The sequence below is a fragment of the Hemicordylus capensis genome, chromosome 4 (genome assembly GCF_027244095.1).
Source record: "Hemicordylus capensis ecotype Gifberg chromosome 4, rHemCap1.1.pri, whole genome shotgun sequence".
NCBI classification, from domain to species: domain Eukaryota; kingdom Metazoa; phylum Chordata; class Lepidosauria; order Squamata; family Cordylidae; genus Hemicordylus; species Hemicordylus capensis.
The window spans coordinates 112,940,455-112,958,989 of NC_069660.1; the positions used below are offsets into that span (position 1 = coordinate 112,940,455).

Sequence of the window (18,535 nt, forward strand, 5' to 3'; positions counted from 1 at the left end):
AGACTACATTTATATGCATTTGGCATATTATATAACAATATTTGGCCACGATATGAATAACATCCGGATTAGGATTAGTGAGCAAATAGTTTAAATAGAAATCCTCTCAACGACCCGGAAAATTAATCAAAAGTGGGGCAATTTGTTGGCGTCTTATGTCTCTGTAATATTCACAATGCAGTAAAACGTGAGCAGTTGTTTCAATGTTACCAGATCCACAAGGGCATAATCTTGATGCGTATGGTATACCCTGGAATCTCCCATGGAGCTGCACCCAGGGCGCCAATTACCACTGGGATTATTTGGGTCTTCTTCTGCCACAGCCTTTCAATTTCAATTTGTAGATCTTTGTATTTGGTGATTTTTTCTATTTCTTTTTCTTCTATTCTGCTATCCCCTGGTATTGCTATGTCGATTATTTTGACTTGTTTTTCTTTCTTCTTGACTACAGTTATATCTGGTGTATTGTGTGGCAGATGTTTGTCTGTTTGTAGTCGGAAGTCCCATAATATTTTTACATCTTCATTTTCTTCAACTTTTTCAATTTTATGGTCCCACCAATTTTTGGCTACGGGTAGCTTGTATTTTTTGCAGATGTTCCGGTGTATCATCCCTGCTACCTTGTCATGCCTTTGTTTGTAGTCAGTCTGTGCGATCTTTTTACAACAGCTAATTAGGCGGTCCACGGTTTCATCTGCTTCTTTACAAAGGCGGCACTTGCTGTTTGTGGTGGATTTTTCGACTTTTGCTCTTATTGCATTTGTTCTTAGTGCCTGTTCTTGTGCAGCCAGTATTAAACCCTCTGTTTCTTTCTTCAAGTTGCCATTCTTAAGCCATTGCCAGGTCTTGGTGATGTCTGATTTTCCACTTATATTGTGCAAATATTGACCATGCAGGGGCTTCTTTTTCCATTTTTCTGCTCGGTTCTTGACTTGTTCTTTCTTGTAGGCCTGCTTTGTTTCATTGGTGTTGAATAGTTTCGCATTATTGACCATTTGAAGTGCATCTTCTTCACTGTCCTTGATATATTCTTCAAGGCCTCTTTTCTCCTCCTCTGCTGTTTGATGGACTTGCAGCATTCCTCTTCCACCTGAGGTGTGAGGGAAGTAGAGCCTATCGACATCACTGCGGGGGTGCAGAGCATGATTGATGATCATGATTTTCCTGGTCTTACAATCTAGCGTCTCTCGCTCTGCCTGGGTCCAGTCTATTATTCCTGCATTGTATCTGATAACAGGTATAGCCCAGGTGTTTATGGCTTGTATGGTGTTCCCGCCATTGAGTTTGGACTTGAGGATTTTTCTAACTCTCCTGATGTATTCACTTCCAATTTTTCTTTTAACTTCAGTGTGTGCAATGTTATCAGCCTGGAGAATGCCCAAGTATTTGTAAGGTTCTTTCTCTTCCAGGTTCTTGATGTTGCTTCCATTGGGTAGTTCTATTCCTTCTGTTTTTGTTAGTTCCCCTCTGTTCATTATTAATGCAGCACACTTGTCTAGTCCAAACTCCATTGCTATATCGCTACTGAATATACGGACAGTGTTTAGCAGTGATTCAATTTCTGACTGAGACTTTCCATACAACTTCAGATCGTCGATGTACAGCAGATGGTTTATTTTACTTGATGTTTTAGATTTTTGGTATCCGAGGCCTGTTTTGTAATAATTCGATTTCTATACCGCCCTTCCAAAAATGACTCAGGGCAGTTTACTCAGAGAAATAACAAACACATAAGATGGAACCCTGTCCCCGAAGGGCTCACATTCTAAAAAGAAACATAAGATAGACACCAGCAACAGTCATTGGAAGTACTGTGCTGGGGGTGGATAGGGCCAGTTACTCTCCCCCTGCTAAATAAAGAGAATCACCACGGTAAAAGGTGCCTCTTTTGCCCAGTTAGCAGGAGTATTATTATTATTATTATTATTACATTTATATCCTGCTCTTCCTCCAAGGAGCCTAGAGCGGTGTACTACCTACTTAAGTTTCTCTTTCACAACAACCCTGTGAAGTAGGTTAGGCTGAGAGAGAAGTGCCTGGCCCAGAGTCACCCAGCTAGTTTCATGGCTGAATGGGGATTTGAACTCGGGTCTCCGTGGTCCTAGTCCAGCACTCTAACCACTACACCATGCTGGCTCTCCATATAATACTGTATAATACCACGCTGGTATTGTATTGTATACTTGCTTGAGATGGTTCAGCAAGGTGAAAATGGATCTGTATCTGTGAATCCATATCACACTGTATCTGTGAACATGTATCTTACTGCTTACTTTAAAAAAAAATGTTTGTACTAAAAGAAAATTATACCAAATTTTCCTTGAATTGCTGGAATTCCTGTTTAGGAATATAGACAACAATATTTTTTGTTCTAGCATTTTTGACTTGTATAAAAACAGATTCCCATTAGAAAAGTAGAGAGATAATGCATGATTCCAGTTCTAGCTTTACTGACATTCTTACCAGAAGTAGGTGGCAGCTTCATGCAGAGGCTGAAGTCTGTGTGTGTACAGCCAGATGCAGTTCTAAATAGAGTCACATAGAGTCACATTAAGGGAAAGCGAGGAGGAAGGCTGCTTGCACTTACCTTCCCACAGTTGATCCCTCTTCTCTTCCTGGATGGGCAGATCATCTGCCCACATGGTTGCCGGTAGTTGCCAGCAGTGTGGAGGGTTGGGGGGATGAGAAGTGGGCCCCGCCACTCAAAACTCCCTTAATGAACAGTGTGAGTGCGCAGTGCATTGTGAGGATTCCCTCGACACCAGCTGAGGACCCCGCAGTCTCCCAGCCCTGGCTGCAAGCAGCTGCGGCTGGCAGACAACCAAAAAAATGAGGCTAAGAGAGCACTTGCTCTCTTAACCCCATTTTGCAGGAGAGCTCCACAGGTTTGCTGCTGTAGCGGAGCTCTGGCCTGCTCCTGAGAGCAGCCTCATAGTCTCATGTGATATTTATTTTCTGTTGCCAGTTTTATCTAGTCAAAGGTGTTAAAGCAGTTATGAGATTATAGCTGTATGCTGACCAGGTCAAAGTTAGAACAATATGTGTATTTTAAACTGGTAAATGTTTTTGATTTTTTTAAAAAGGAACAAGAATGTAGTGAAGTTGTTCACAAGAATCACATAATATCACTAATATTTAAGCCTTTGGTAATTATTTTATCAGGGTAGTCTTGTTTTATTCCTGCTGGAAGAATATCTCAAATTACCAGAATTATATTTTTAGTGTGGCTGCAAGCTTTAATCAATTGAAAACTGCAGTTGATTTACTGATTAATTGCAGATAAACTTGCCAAGAGTTAAAAGGACATTCTGTATTCAAGCCATAAAGATGTTCTCACTCTGTTCCTTCTGTCCAATATGCAGGATTATGGTTTTTCCTTCTAGTTTATATCCAGAGCTAGCAGAGAGTTTGCATTTCAGGGTGAAATCACCACCGTTTCCCCTTTAGAAATAAAACCACTCTCAATTTTAAATGGACAATGCTCATTTGAAATCCGTGGGTCTCTTAAATTGGTTATCTTCCATAGTGATAAAGGTTTGTGAAAATGAAGCCATTTGGTTATGTTATTACATTAAGGAATTATCTATATTACAGAATCCCAAATTGATGGAAATAAAATATGGCCTTCTTAAGTTGCAGTAACTTTTGTATATTATATTAGTTTATTCACTTAAAAGGAACTTAAGGTTGTTTTTGTACCTAATATCCTCAAGGGCTCCTATATAGAGAGGGTTTAATAACATGCAAGTGTTTACATTAATAAAATAATAATAATAAAAATAAAAAAAAAAATAAGGTTGAGAGACCTGAAGAACATTAATGTCGGTGGTCTGCTGCCCCCGGCCCAGGCAAGGATGAGGACGGCAACAGGTTCACCCTACCTGAATGGGCAGAATCATCTCTCCTGGCCCCGGCACTGGGGGCAGCCTCTCGGTCCACTGCTGCATGTGAATGGCACTGACTCCCTAGTTGCGGCAAGACTTTGCCATCTGGAGACACTGGGGCCAGTTCTCACGAGATCTAGGGCTGAGATCTCGCGAGACCCGGCAATCTTGCGAGAGCTGCCCCATGTGTCAGAGGCTATATAAGACTGGCCTGGCCTATGATGAGGGGCCAGTCAAGGAGGAGGGTTGCCATGGGAAGGAGCCCAGTGACTCCTAAAGGGGGCAAGTGGCAGCAGAAACCCGTGGACCTAGCTGTGACACAACAGGCAGGTTCAGAAGACTGGCGAACACCGACAGCCCAGGCTGAGTACTTTGAGGCCACAGAAGGGGCCTAGCTAGGCGCAGCCCATTTGGAGCCTTACAAGTATGTTCTGAAGTTAGCTCTTGCTACAAGGTTGATGATTACAACCTGCCATCTTGCCTAGGTTGTAGAGAATAGAGCTCTCTGTAATTTCAAAGACTATAAAAGTAAGCCCCTTCCCAATACTATTTTAATTGGTCATCAGTCCTAATGTTTAGGTTACCAGGCAGCTGGATTACTTCTAGCTCTCCTAGGCAGTTGCATTTCTGAGTAAGGGTTAAATGGTCACACTGTCTGCATCATCAGCTATGAATGGAGATGTAAAATTTCTGGAAATTTTCAAGTCATTTTAACCCCCCCCCCTTTTTTTTTTTTGCAGAGGGAGGGAATGGAAATTTGGTGGTGGGGGAAAATTGGAATATATTCAATTCCATTTTTTAGTGCCCTTTACAGGTCTAAAGTCACATTGAGGCTATTAACAAGGGTAGCCCTTCCCAATCTTGCAGAGCCCTACCTGGGTAGGGCTGCTCATGTGCCCTTCTACCCTGGTACCTGGTCATGTGTCTGCTCAGGCTGCCTGCAGAGTGCCCAGCTTGTGGGGAAATCCTCCAATGCACCACGCTCCTCATGCAGTGCATTGAAGGATTTCTGGAGGCTGAGCTGCATTTCCCTGGCCTCCAGATGACTGTGTAGCTCTCAGTAGTGCCATGTTTTTGGGTGCATGGGCCACATGGCCAAAGCAAGAAACAGAATCGCCCGGGGGCGGGCGGCGGGTGGTAGGTGCGATCTTGCATTCCCCTCCCTGCTCTCGCTATGCTGTTCACAGGTCATGCGAATAATCTTATTGTTTCTTTAGAAGCATTTATTATGTATAACATTGCTCATAATCTGCTTTGCTCATCACGTTGATCATGTTTGGTATATTTCATTTAGAAGCATAGATTATTTAGTCCAAATGTAGTAATTTACTTTTAAATGTTTAATTTTTGTTACAAATGGACTGCAGTCTGCTGAACTCCAAGGAATCCAGCATCTCTGTAAGCCAGTTTGTTCTATTTTCAACATCAACTTTTTGCTTGCTTCTCATAAACTGTCAAAAACTGTTTAAGAGAAACAGGCAAAAAGTTAATGTTGAAAACAGAAAAAACAAACAAACTGGCTTACATGCAGTGCAGGCCCCACCAATTGAAAAGTGGTGTGAATACAATTTTGCCACATGAAACTTTGTCTAATCATTCTCATTATCTGAACTATCAGCAGTTTCTGCTTTCTCTGGTCCTTCATTTTAATCATTTTAATTACTTATGAAATCTGAATTGCCTGGATTGAGACAAGCCTCTCTACCTTTTCACATGTTCATTTCTTTCTGGTATATTTCTGGTATATTTCCAAACATAGACCAATTCCTTTCACATGTGCAGAAGATGGAGGAATCTGAAGCAAGCAAGAAGCTTGGGAGTAAAGACCAGAATACCTTACCTTATGTGAATATATTTGAACACTTAAAAAAAAATTATACATAATTCCAAAAGAAAATATTTCATAGTCCATTTTTTCCAATTAAAAAAAAAAAAAAAAGCCCTACAGGCAAAAAAACCATTCCCCTGCCTGAATTTTTCTGGTTTTTTGCTGGGCCTTCACATCTCTAGCTATGAACAAGGAATGTTGAAGAAAGATTTTGGAAGTAGTTTGTATCTTTTATTGGACTTAACATTTTATTGGACTTAACAGGATTAACAAAGAGCTCGTTATGAGAGTCAAGAAAAGAGAAATTTAAGTATTTATCTCTTGATTCACCTATTCAATTAGCATCCCCTCATTAATTGTAATGAATTTTGAGAATTACAAGGAGTTTTACCATAATAAGGAAATGTTAAATGGGAGAAAAATGATAGTGGGGAGACAACAGCATCAGCTGGGGGAATTAAATTTCTGTAGCTGCTGGCAGTGATCATACCAGGGATCATGTTAGGCTGTAGAGCAAAGTCTGAGGATTGGTTGTACATCAGCACAAAATGTTGATGTAACCAAATTGTCAAGTTGTGTGGATTGTACAGTAGAGTTGTGCATTTGCACGCAATTGATATTTGGCAGCTGGCTGGTGGATTTTTTTGTTTTAGTAGTATGGGCACAGCTTTGTTTTCATTTTGACAGAACATTTTACAGAACATTATAATGGGAATGGGCCTGTTTTTGTGTTATCATTGAGTCCAGGAAGTACAAAGTTTATTGCAGATGTATGTCTCTAGTCCAGGGCAGTAGGAACTTGTTTTAAGTTTAACAAGTTCAACATAGGGCTTTGGTTTTTCTTTTTCCTTTTTTCACATCAAAATCTATATATTTAATTCTCTTAGCCGGCATGCGTTTCCTCCTGGATTTGGCGGTGGAACTCTTGCGAGAGTTCCAGCCTTGGGCGGGACTTGAAGTGAAAGAAAAAATGGAGGCGGCAGTGGCAGCACACTGCAAAACGGCCAGAGGAGGTGGCGGTGGGAAGGCCTGGCCTGGCCAGGCTGTCCAGGGTGAGGAGGCGGTGGCGGCGGTGGTGGCAGCCTTGCCTGGCCTCTGGGAGCAAGGAGGCGGCGGGGGCCTCACCTGGCCACTGGTAGGCGGCAGGACAGCCTGGCCCGTCCTGGGTGAGGAGGCAGTAGTGGTGGCCTCACCTGGCCACTGGGAGGCGGCGGGACAGCCTGGTCTGGCCAGGCCACCCTGAGTAAGGCGGCAACAGCGGCCTCGGCTGGGCATTGGAAGACGCCGATGGTGGGACAGTTTGGCCTGGCAAGGCTGTCTGGGGAAAGGGGGCGTCAGTGGCCATGACTGGGTGCTGGAAGGCGCTGGTGGCAGGACGGCCTGGACTGACCAGGTTGTCCGGGAAAAGGAGGCATTGGCGGCATTGGCTGGCCGCTGGGAGCGGTGGGACAGCCTGGCCCTTCCTGGATGAGGAGGCAGCGACAGGACGGTCAGGAGGAGAGAGGAGGAGAGCCAGCAAGGGGGCAGGAAAGCGAATAGGGTAGCCTGTGGTGAGCGTGGGGAAGGGGGGAGGGGAGAGGGAAAGAGAGGGGGAGGGACAAGAGGGAGGGGGCAAGAGGGACATGATGGGGGGACCGAACAGCCGGCCCCAAAGAGCGCACAGATGCTCTGTGCGGATCGGCTAGTAATATTTATTTTGTTCCATTTTTGTTGTCTACCTAGATGTCCTCGATGTCCTGTGTGTACTACCCAATGAAAAACTGCACTAGCAAAACTATAGAATCTGTGTTCTCCTGGAGGTATTAAAAGTTCAATGACATTTGTGCTTCTACTTTTGAAGAAGTGAAGACTTAGGTTTGGCCACCTACCACTGTAGTAATGAAGATACAAGAGGGCCTTGTTAATCATGGGTCCAGCACTCGTGGTTTCGCGGTTGGGTAATATAGACACCCAACCTCGGTATAACAATCTTAAAATGACAAAAAAGGGGTTAAATCTGCCTATGCACAGATCAGAGGTAGCTGGAAATGACTGTGGAGGTAATTTCCGGCCACCATTTTGTGCATCAGAACCATTTTAAGGCCTAATTTGGAAGGAGAAACTGCACCAAAACCACAATTTTCAGCCACTTTTTTTTTACTAGTGGGGGGCATCCATGGACAAGTGAAGAGCAGTGGACATTGGTAGGGCACTTTATATGGCCTGTTTTGCCATTTTGGGGGTGATTTTGGGTGGTGCAGGAACCTAGCCCCCTGATTCCCATAGCTCTAATGCTCCATTATTTGTGGATTTGCTATCCGCATCCCCACCTCCCGCAAAATGGAACCCCTGTGGATAACGGGGGCTCTCCTGTACTCTTAAAGTCATGATTTGACAAATAGTTATATGAAAACTTATATAAAACAAATGGCTGAATACAAATCCAACTCACAGTTGGCAACATGATACTAGCACTGGAACAAGGGGACTAATCCCACAGCACTTCCACTGAAGATGCTGTCCAACTGAACATGGGGCTTACTTGAAATTGCACTGCTGCAGTCTAGAGGCTTTTGTTTACTGTTGAGCACTAGAGTTCATTGGAGAATGTTTGGATGTGATGAGCAGGTGTAACACTGCATTTCTAAGTTTCTAAACTTCTAAGTTTAGAGCCACACTGCACTAGCAATATGAAAAGCTGAACAGAAAATAGAATGGATCCTTTTAGCTCTTCCCAACTTTTCATGTTTAGGATGTTGCTGTAGCTAAATCAACCATAATATGAAGAGTTAAATCTGGATTTAAAATTGAGTTACTCATTTCAAGTAAAACTCTATTTTTATTTTCATAGAACTTATATAAGAATGGCAGAGAAATGAATTTTAGCCTAACTTGTTTGTGAACATTTACAGTGCATATGGCAATTGTAGATGAACATTTCAACTTGGAACATGCCTGTATTTTGTAGTTATGTATTTCTGCTGAGTCAGTTATTGCTATATTTGGCATTTTACTTCCTATAGTTTTACTTCCTTGTTTCTACAGCTACAAATATTTATATATTGCTTTCAACAAACGTTTCCAAAGCGGTTTACATAGAGAGATAATAAATAAGATGGCTCCCTATCCCCAAATAGCTCACAATCTAAACCAACCAACCTTTATTACGGTCATAGACCAGCATAAAGTATTAGTGGTGATTACATATTAAAAGTAGAAGTCGATATTAAAAGCCTAGGGGTGCACAATACAAGCATATAATGAAAAACTATGATAAAAGACTATAAGAATCAGAAGTAGAAGTAAAATTTAAAGTAAAACTATGGCTGTCTAAGACAGAACAAGACCACAAACTAAATGACCTTTAATGTCCAGGATCTAAGAATTGCAGTTAATTGTCATTAATAATGGTAAAAAATTGGTACAAGTATTTGTAGAGGCATAATAAAAACCTCATTTTAAAAAGGTATAAGAGAGAGATGCAAGAATGCATTAAAAAGTTATATGAAAAATATGGAGGCATATAAAATCATAACAAGATGGGTACAGATATTTATAAAAGACATAAAACACCATTTTAAAAAAAAGGCATATAAGAAGCAAGATTGCATTAAAAAGTTACGTGCAAAACATGGAGACACAAAATCACACAAGGGCAACTATTTACATAGTAAGAGTTTTATCAATTTAGGGCAAGATAAAAAAAACACCAGAAGCTTTGGGGCTATAGAACAGCAGGAACACTGGACTGCCATGAAGCGCTCTGAGGCAGCAGGCAAAGGCATGCTCAAGTTAGTCCATAAAGTTGGGCGCTCGGGCACGAACAGAAGATCATCATCTACCAGACTTTAATTGCTGCCTCACAGAACCTATATCCTATGAGGAATCACGAACAAAAAACCAAGCTAGAAACAAAATCCATGAACCAGTCTTGAAAGGTGAATGTATATGACACAAACATATATGTAAATATGCAGTTTATATAACAAATCCCAAACCATACATGGAACCAGCATATACAATGATGGTAAAGATGGAACAATGGAAACATGTAAATGTTCAAAGTCCAATCTTCTCAGCTGGAGAATATAACATGAAAAATACTTCAAAGCCAGAGATGGCAAAAACAAATCTTCATTCTTCACAAATATGAGATATGTGAATCCCTTCTTCACAAATATGAGATATGTGAATCCCTTAACAGGCATCCTAGGATATCTTTGCCAGTTTCAAAAACAATCTTTTTCAGAAGTGTGTCATATCTATATATAAACAACAAACATTAACATAATATACATACCAAATGAACAAACTCATTCCTTTGTTACAATAAAAACAAACTTTCTATCCGGAAAAGCCTTGCTCTGTCAAACCATATGTAACAACTATTTGCTTGAGCATGCTGGACTTCTTACTAAACTCCAAATGCACTCAAGTTTAAAATACACCCCAGCTAAATCATCCAATTAACAACAGGTGGAAAGGATACTCTCAGTATACACTATACTCTCAAACAGTAATGCATCACATGTGTCTACAGAAAACTTGAAAAATCACAATTAACATTTAATCTTGTAGGAGAGCACGGTCTGAATTTATAAATGAACCAAACTTCTTTCTGGAGAAGAATCCTTTGAATATCCTGCTTTTCAAAAGAACATGGAGAATATTTTAATAAAACAAAAAACCTCAGGTCATCCAGTGAATGAGATTCATCTACAAAATGCTGAACTAATGGGGCATCCAGTACTCTATTTTTAATCCTAGACCCCTATGTTCAAGTATATGGTTGTAGTACTGTAGTACTTAATGGTTCTAGTACTGATCCCAATATACTATAGAGCACATGGACAAATGATAGCATATACAGTACTGCATATATAAACTGCATATTTACATATATGTTTGTGTCATATAAATTCACCTTTCAAGGTTGGTTCATGGATTTCGTTTCTAGCTTGGCCTCACAGAACTTGGCAACACTGTAAGTGGTGGTGGGATTGCCATCAGAAAGCAGTAAAGAGGTGTAAAATTGGTTTGTATGATCAGGATAGGAATGCAATAATGGTATAATGAAGGTGGCACGAATATCCCTGTAATACAAACGTGCCCTATTGTTTTTTTACTTGCCTTGAGTCTCAGGGGCATTGACGTTCCGAGAGTGGAATCTTCCTATATCGTCCCTCAAGCACAGCTGAGGGAAGAACATGGCAACAAGCCAGTGTAAGGGCCCTCCTGTGCTTTGGGACTTCCATTTGCGTTAGGTATGCCACAGGAGAGGTAGTATACCTGAGTCCTTTGCTGATGAGGACGTTTGGGGCTTTACCTATATCAGATTGTCGCTCTATGCTTTTTTGTTTGTTTGTTTTTGTTATATCTGGTAGGTTCTTTAGCTCTTTATAATTTTCAGTGTTTAGCTTTTAAAATAACCTTTAATTTGAACCTAATAATAATTGTGGTTTTTAATCTGACAACTTTCATCAGGCCTGTCTTCAGCCACAAGGTGGTGTTAGAGACAAATCTTGGAACTTGAAGGACTGCCCTTAGGAACTTTGATTGCACCTGATCCAATGGAACAAAGTTGGGGAAGGGGCCCAGCTGGGCACCATAGAGTAGCTGTGCTAGTGGCTTGGCTTCTTACAATTTAAGCTCTGTGGGTATATAATGGCCACCTCTTGTCCAGAGAAATTTAAGGATAGGGAAGGTGCATGTAATGCTGCATAGTCCCCATGTGTCTCCCTAGTGTCAGTGGTTGTGTTGCAGGAAGAGTGTTTTTCAATTAGGTGCTGGAATACTAGGCACTGATCAATTGTAGATCAGCCTTCCCTAAAGCCAGCCTTTTTTCTGCCAGCAGATTTTCCTGCTCCAGCCAGTCCCGTAATTTCCAGTGCAGCTGTCCCATATAGAGCTTGCTGATTGTGTTGAGCGAGCTAATGGGTCTGTAACTGGCCTGGCCGTTCTTTCTGCCCTTTTAAAAAATGGGAACCATAATTGCTTTCCCTCAGTCCTTGGGGATATGGCCATGTGTATCAATGAAGGTAAATAGTGAGGCCAGAATGGGTGCCTACCAGTCCAGATAGTTTTTAATGGTTTAATGGTGGAATCAGGTCCTTCCCCGGGGCCTTCCGGGTTCTCAGTTGGGTGACAAGGCTCTTGATCTCAGATGTTGTCACTGGTATCCATGCAGTCGTGTCCCTATAGCTTGCCCAGGGCATCTGCCTTCCACGAAAGAATCCTTGTAGTTTATAGAAGTATTTCCCCCAAATCCCTGGGAGGATATGGCAATTTAGTTGGGTTGTGCTGTTGCTTTGGCTGCACGTGGTGATGCACCAGAAAGCAGCTGAATCATTGGTTTGGACTGCCTGGATGAGTCGTGCCCAGTTGTCTTTCATGGCTTCTTTTTTCTTACTTGCACCAGTTGTTTGTAGCTCCTCTTCTGCTGAAGGAGGTCCTTTGCTGCCATTGGGTCACTGTTGGCTTTATAGACCTGATAGGAGGTGGTGAAAGCTTTTTTAGCATTAACACAGTCTTTATCAAACCAAGGTTTGGAGTGGTGATGACTCTGTCACAGGGGTGCACTACTTTTGCATTTTAGGTGCCGTTGAAGCTCACAGACTAGAATGCTGCAAATGTCCAGAGGTGTGCCAGGGGGTTCGGCTGTTATCAGGGCCAGTTGGAGATGCTGGAAGCACTCTGAGACAAGCAGCCCAGTTATCACTTGATCAAGCTGAGGAGTCCATTTGGCATGACAGAGGGCTCTCCCTGACGAAGATACTGGGGGTTGATAGTGGTCCTCAGTGTGAATTGAGTGGGTGAAAACCTTTAATTGAAGGAAGATCAGAAGGTGATTGCTGTCAAATTTAGGAACAACCTCTAGGCACTCAATAAAAGGAAGCAGATCCTTGGAGATGATTATGTAATCTATAGTACTAATTCTTGAGCATGAGAGATAGGTAAATTCTCCTGGTTGATCGCCATTGACAGTGCCATTTAGGATGAAAAGGTTAAGTTTAGTAGCTGCTTGTGCCAAGCAGAGTCCCACAAAGTTTGACCTCTGCTCCTTTGAAATTTGATTGAGAAGGAGTCCATCAGTCTTGAGGTTGGAGGGGGCATTTATGTTTTGTGTATAGGGTGTGATCATCAGGACTCAACCCAGTGTTGAAATCTCCACCCAAGACCATCAGTGCATTGGGGTGAGAAAGGCTGAAGTAAGCAGAGTAGGTTTCCAGTTCAGCCCAGATGGTTCTAAGCTGGGGGTTCCACTATTGTGGAGAGAGATAAGTATTAATTATCAGCAAAGAGCAGCAACTGAATTGGATTAACACTGTCATTGCAGAGAGCTTGAGTGGTGGGAGAGATCTTGATGTTGCACGAAGAGCAGTGGAAACTAGTACCCCCAAACTGCCTTTGGATCTTCCACGGCCCATTCCTGGCTCAGCTCTAACTGAGAATGAGAGAAATCCATTAAGTTATATTTCCTCTGTCGTCCATGATTCCTGTTATCAGGATGATGTCATGGCAGGCCAGGTAATCAGTGAATTGGGCATCCCTTGCAGATGTTGCCCATCCAGCCACATTCCAGGAGAGGAGGCCACCGATGTCATGGGGTTGGACTGTGAGCTGATGTCAGAGCAGAGAGACTCTGTGAGGGGGGGTATCTTCCAGGATCTGCCCATCTGACCCTGGAGACACTGGTGTTGACCTCAGTTGGTCCTGCACTTCTATCCCAGTGGCCAGCTGGTCTGGATCCAGTCCAGGAAGGTCACAGTAGGAGAGTCCTCAGCGCTTTCAGTCTCTGGTAGACTACTTTAGGTGCTCATCTCAACACTGTCAGAGGGAGTTCCTGGGCCCATATCTTGTGTGTCTATGTCTTCTGGGGCTACAGCAAGGGCCTGGATCCCCACAGCAGGGAGATCAGTGGGAGAGACCTGGATGCACACTGACCCTGGTGGGCTGTCTTGGTGGTTCAACTCATCCATATTATCAAGTTGAGCATCACTGGTCATGGGTACCTCAGTGCCCATCTCTTGCAGAGTGGATGGTGCATCCGTTGAATTAGTGTATTGGTAATATAGGGATGCTGAAGGTAGCGGGAATACTGGGGGCCTTTGTCTTTCACTCTCATTGGTTGCCAAGATGTTTGTGTGAGTCTGGACTTCCATCGTAGAGGCTGTCTCTATAGACTTGAGAGGAGGCACTGCAGGGAGAGCCTGGGGAATCTGTGACGCAGACAGCCTGTCTGGGATGAGGAGAGCAGTAACATTATCAAAGAGTGGGTCTGAGGCAAGAAGCACTCCCAGGCACATATCTGCCATGTCTGGAACCTTTGTTCTTATTTTCCTAAGGCATCCAGTAGAGAGGAAAGCTTGGGGGATCAGACACAGTCACTTTCACAATTACTTTCTAATTCAGATTCCATTCCGGATTCAATTTCAAAATCCGAGGGATGCACTTTAAGAAGCCTTTTTGGAGGAGAGGACATTTCCAGCAGGAGGTTCGGCTGTGGCTATTTGGGCCATGGCCTGATATTGGGGGGCTGGAGTGTCTTGCTATAGCGTGTAATGGTTGAACTTCCATTTCCTGTTCAAGATCGCTTTCAAAATCTGAGTCTAGATACACATCCACTTGTATCTTTGGTTGTGGGCTTAGTCTCTGCATAAGCACAGTGAGCTTATTTTTTAAGTGTAGTAAATGATCTTGGCTGTGGGGCCGGGAATTAGCCATCTATGCAGAGAGTTGGTTGTGGCTTATCTTGGCCGATAAGATTATTATGGCTAGAAGCTTCTGGCCTTAGTTTAGCCTTCAATGGCTTAGCTTGTGAAGAATTGATACAGCTGGGGAGGGGTAATTTATTGGTAGTGTAGTTGACAGGTTTATTTTTGTTAGTAATTAGCAATGATCACATGTCAAAGTCCCTAAAGATGTGATGAGAACTTAAATTAAATTGCCTTAGACGTCAGATTGGGCATAGAAGTTGGGAAGGCACATAGGCAGATTTAAAGGTTAAAAATATTCTTTTATGATCTGATTGAGTTGGCAAGAAGTGAAAGTTCTCCAGCTCTATGGATCCAATTTGTTGTTTTAAGAGCTCCAAGAGAGAGGTGAAAATGTTTTTTCCCCTTGCCCATAAATGAGAGTCTTTCTGAGGAAATTGATTAAGAATTTGGTGGGTCTGCAAAATTCTTTGCAGCTTCATATCCCTGTTATTTCCAAATTCTTCAGGACATGTCCTGTGTAGTGAGTCAGACACAGAGGGAGGAGCTGGCTGGGAGCTGTTGAAGTCGGCTGAGCTTTTAACCCCTTGTTGGTTCATAGCAGTGAAATGGGCAAAAGCCTGTGTTAAATTCTCTAATTTTCCTCCGATTTCATTTAATCTTAATTATCAGAGCTTCAACAGAGATTAAGCAAGCATCACTTAGCTGCTGGGTGACAAGGTCAGCAAGGAGTAAGGTGCGTGGATGGGAGCTATAAGACCCCCCAGCCCCCTGTTTCAAGGAGTTTCCCTGCTTGGACCTCTGATGAGACAGTTTCAAGGTATGTTTGTTTTGTATCTGTCTTCTGAGGTGCCGGCTTGTGTGAAGCCCCCTTCTTGGTTGTGGGAGAGCGAGCTTCTGTGGCCAGGGCTGTGAATCTGTTCTTAGTACTCACAGTAAATGAATCTCCCATCACTGCCTGGGGGCAGGGGGAGGAAGTTTTCGACCCACAGCTGTTTTTTCTTCCCTGCTCTTCCCCCTTCCTCGGAAGGGTTCTTGCTAGGACTTTGCCGTTATCATTTTCTTCCCTCTGGGGGGGTGGGTGTTCAATTCCTTGGAAGGCAAGCTCAGGAAGGGGAAAAGTCCAGATAGAAGCAGGAGCTTGGGAGTTGAGCTGTTAGCCGGTTGCTGTCTTGTTCCCTCCTCTACAGTCTAAACAGAACCACAAGATAGACACTAGCAACAGTCACTGGGGGGGGGGGTACTGTGCTGGGGGTGGATAGTGCCAGTTGCTTTCCCCTGATAAATACAGAGAATCACCACTTTAAAAATGTGCCCAGTTAGCAGGGGATAATAGCACTGAATACTGCGATTGCGCTTACATACTGCACAAAGGAATGCTGATGTAAGAGAGATACCTGCACTGCTATGAGGCACTCTAAAGCACACCCGTGCAGCTGGGAGGCATGCTTGCATGACTGCTAGGCATTGTGTAATCGCAGTTACAACTACTGCCATTATTCACAATGGGAGTAGCATCACAACTGTATTCATGCATTGCTTAGTCGGCATGGAGTAATATGCCTCCACAGCTGTGTGTGACAATGCTTTAGTGCAGCTTGCAGCAGTTGGGTGCCTCTCTCTTACACTGATGTTTCTCTGTGCGGTATGTAAGCTAGTTTTGATGACATGTTCACAGTGATAATACCAGTTGCTCTACTGGATGTCAGACAGGAGCTGCAGCTAAAATAAATTCATCAATTGCAGCTGCCAATCCTTTTGTCAACTTGTGCTACTATAGCTTATGTAAGCAGATGTGAGCCTACATTTGAGCCTATTCCCCAGAGCCAGTGTGGTGTAGTGGTTAGAGTGTTGGACCAGGACCAGGACCAGGGAGACCTGAGTTCAAATCCCCATTCAGCCATGAAACTCACTGGGTGACTCTGGGTCAGTCATGTCTCTCTCAGCCTAACCTACCTCACAGGGTTGTTGTGAGGAGAAACATAACCATGTACACCACTTTGGGCTCCTTGGAGAAAGTGCAGGATATAAATGTAAATAAATAGACTATCTGAAAAGCATTTCCCAATAGCAGTTATATTTAGATACCACTTTCTGGTGGAAATCCACATGGACATAACAGCTCTTGATATTCCTTCCTATCTTCCACTGCGAATTTCCACGAACTTCTGCAGTATGGCTGTACTAGGAGTAGTTGACTGTAAGATTAAGGTTGACCCAGGTTAATCTTTTTTGCTCGAGCAGCTTGTAAGGTATGATACTTACTGCTTCTCCATTATTCTCATATGATACCAACAAAGTGACCAGAGTTTGATAGAAACTAGGAGAAAAGCGGGTGGCACATGTGAGAGCTGTAGTAGGTAGGAAAAACACTTAATCATTCTTTAATCTCTCCTGTGCCTCTCATTCCTCCCATTGTCTTCATTCATTTTGTGTCAAGCATTCATTGCCTCCTTTTCTGTTTAGTTCCCACTTATTTGTACTTTAGGAGAGGAAAGGCAGCAGCCTATGAAATAGATTTGGTCTCTGAATCAGATTTATCCAGTTCCTAGAAGCCCTGCCAAATGAAAATCAAGGTGTATTAAGAAGTTTGTTCACCAAGAAAACTAAAGAAGCTTTCTGATTGTAAAACATAGAGATACTCTGTTGGGAAAATAACATTCATTTTTGGATTTTGTACTTTCTGTCCTGGCTATACCTGAATGTATGTATTCATTAATCACTGCACTAGGATATTGCTGCACTAGTATATTTTAAATCTTATTTGGCTTCTCCTGATCTTCCCGAGCATTAGTTCTCTTTCTGAAAGATCCAGCTTGGTATAGTGTATATATTTCTTTGAGTGTAATTAATATGGCAGTTTATAGTTCTTGCAATATAATGCTTGCAGAGGGAACTGAATTCTAGGAATCAATGTGAAATATGTATAAAGGCAGAAGCATAATATCAGTGTTCTTTCTGCGTCTGTAGGAGGTTCCTGTAATAATTCTGTTACATAGGGATAGCTCTAGGAATCTTTCTAGGGAACAGTTTCTGCCATAAACCGGAGTTTGGGCTTCAGGGAAACATGCCTGCAGCATCCATAGTAGCATTATGGAGAGCATGGTGGCTTTCATAGGATATAAGCTTTTGCCATTGGCACATTGTTAAGACCATCTTGTGAAGGCAGAGCAGGCTGTTCATCATGATGGATGTGTCTCTCCAAAAACCGAATAAAATGTATTTGTTTTTCCCTTGCCTTTATAGATCATGTTTTGTACTTTGAATACACACAAAATTGATATGGACAAGCTTTTAGGAGTACAGATAGGTCTGGAAGACTTCATATTTGCTCACATAAAAGGATTAAAAAAGGAGGTGGAGGTTTTCAAATCAGAAGATGCACTTGGGCTTACCATTACTGATAATGGAAATGGATGTGCCTTCATAAAGGTAAGGAGAAGGGTGGAATGAGCAGAGTAGCACATGAGAGATCTGAGCAGAAATGGAAATGTGGCTAATTTCAGCAATTCAGTGTGTTGGCAAGAATTGTGTATGGCAGGCATGCTGAAAGAGTTAATTAGTGTTCAGATGGGAAATGGTTTGGAAACCTGCAGGATAGTCATGGTAACTCTGATCCACCCTGGGAGTGAGGTGCTTAATCCTGCATTATTTTAATCCTAAAAATCACTTCTGGGAGCACCAATTTGCCTCTGAAGCAACAATTTTAAACAAATCACTGTTTCAATTGCAAACTGGTGGGTTTTGTTTTGTTTTGTTTCTGTGGGGGATAGGGCAGTATTTGATGGAAATATCCCATAGGAAGATACTCACTCCTCACCATGCATCCCCATTCTGGACCAGATCAGGGCCCCTGCAGCTAATTTTGGATAGGAAAAGAGCCACTTCCAGTCAATTTCATCATTAAATATATGAATATCTGTACATGTATTTAATTTCTGTAGTTTGGCCCTTAGTTAGATTCCATAAGAAAGTTAATTCCAACCTTTTCCTCAGTCAACATTGTTCCCTTCTCCAAAGCTGGTATTTGCTCTACCAGGGAGAATACTGATACTCTGCTGGTACCTGCGTGTACAAGTATGGATACTTGTATTTTAGGCCTGTGCAAAGTCTGATTGGAAATGTCAGAA

General features: G+C 42.5%; 1 protein-coding gene across 4 annotated transcripts in view; it reads left to right on the forward strand.

The window, feature by feature from the left end:
- Positions 1-18,535, forward strand: part of GIPC2 (GIPC PDZ domain containing family member 2) — a 61,552-nt gene that overhangs the window by 23,589 nt on the left and 19,428 nt on the right. For 2 of the 4 annotated variants that reach the window (XM_053247617.1, XM_053247615.1), the window contains exon 2: positions 17,652-17,837. In XM_053247617.1, the coding sequence (XP_053103592.1) occupies positions 17,655-17,837 (183 nt within the window). In that variant the 5' untranslated portion in view covers positions 17,652-17,654. Of the gene's footprint in view, positions 1-4,098; positions 4,309-15,077; positions 15,226-17,651; positions 17,838-18,535 lie in introns of those variants that run through there. The other 2 variants (XM_053247616.1, XM_053247618.1) reach the window with 2 other exon arrangements.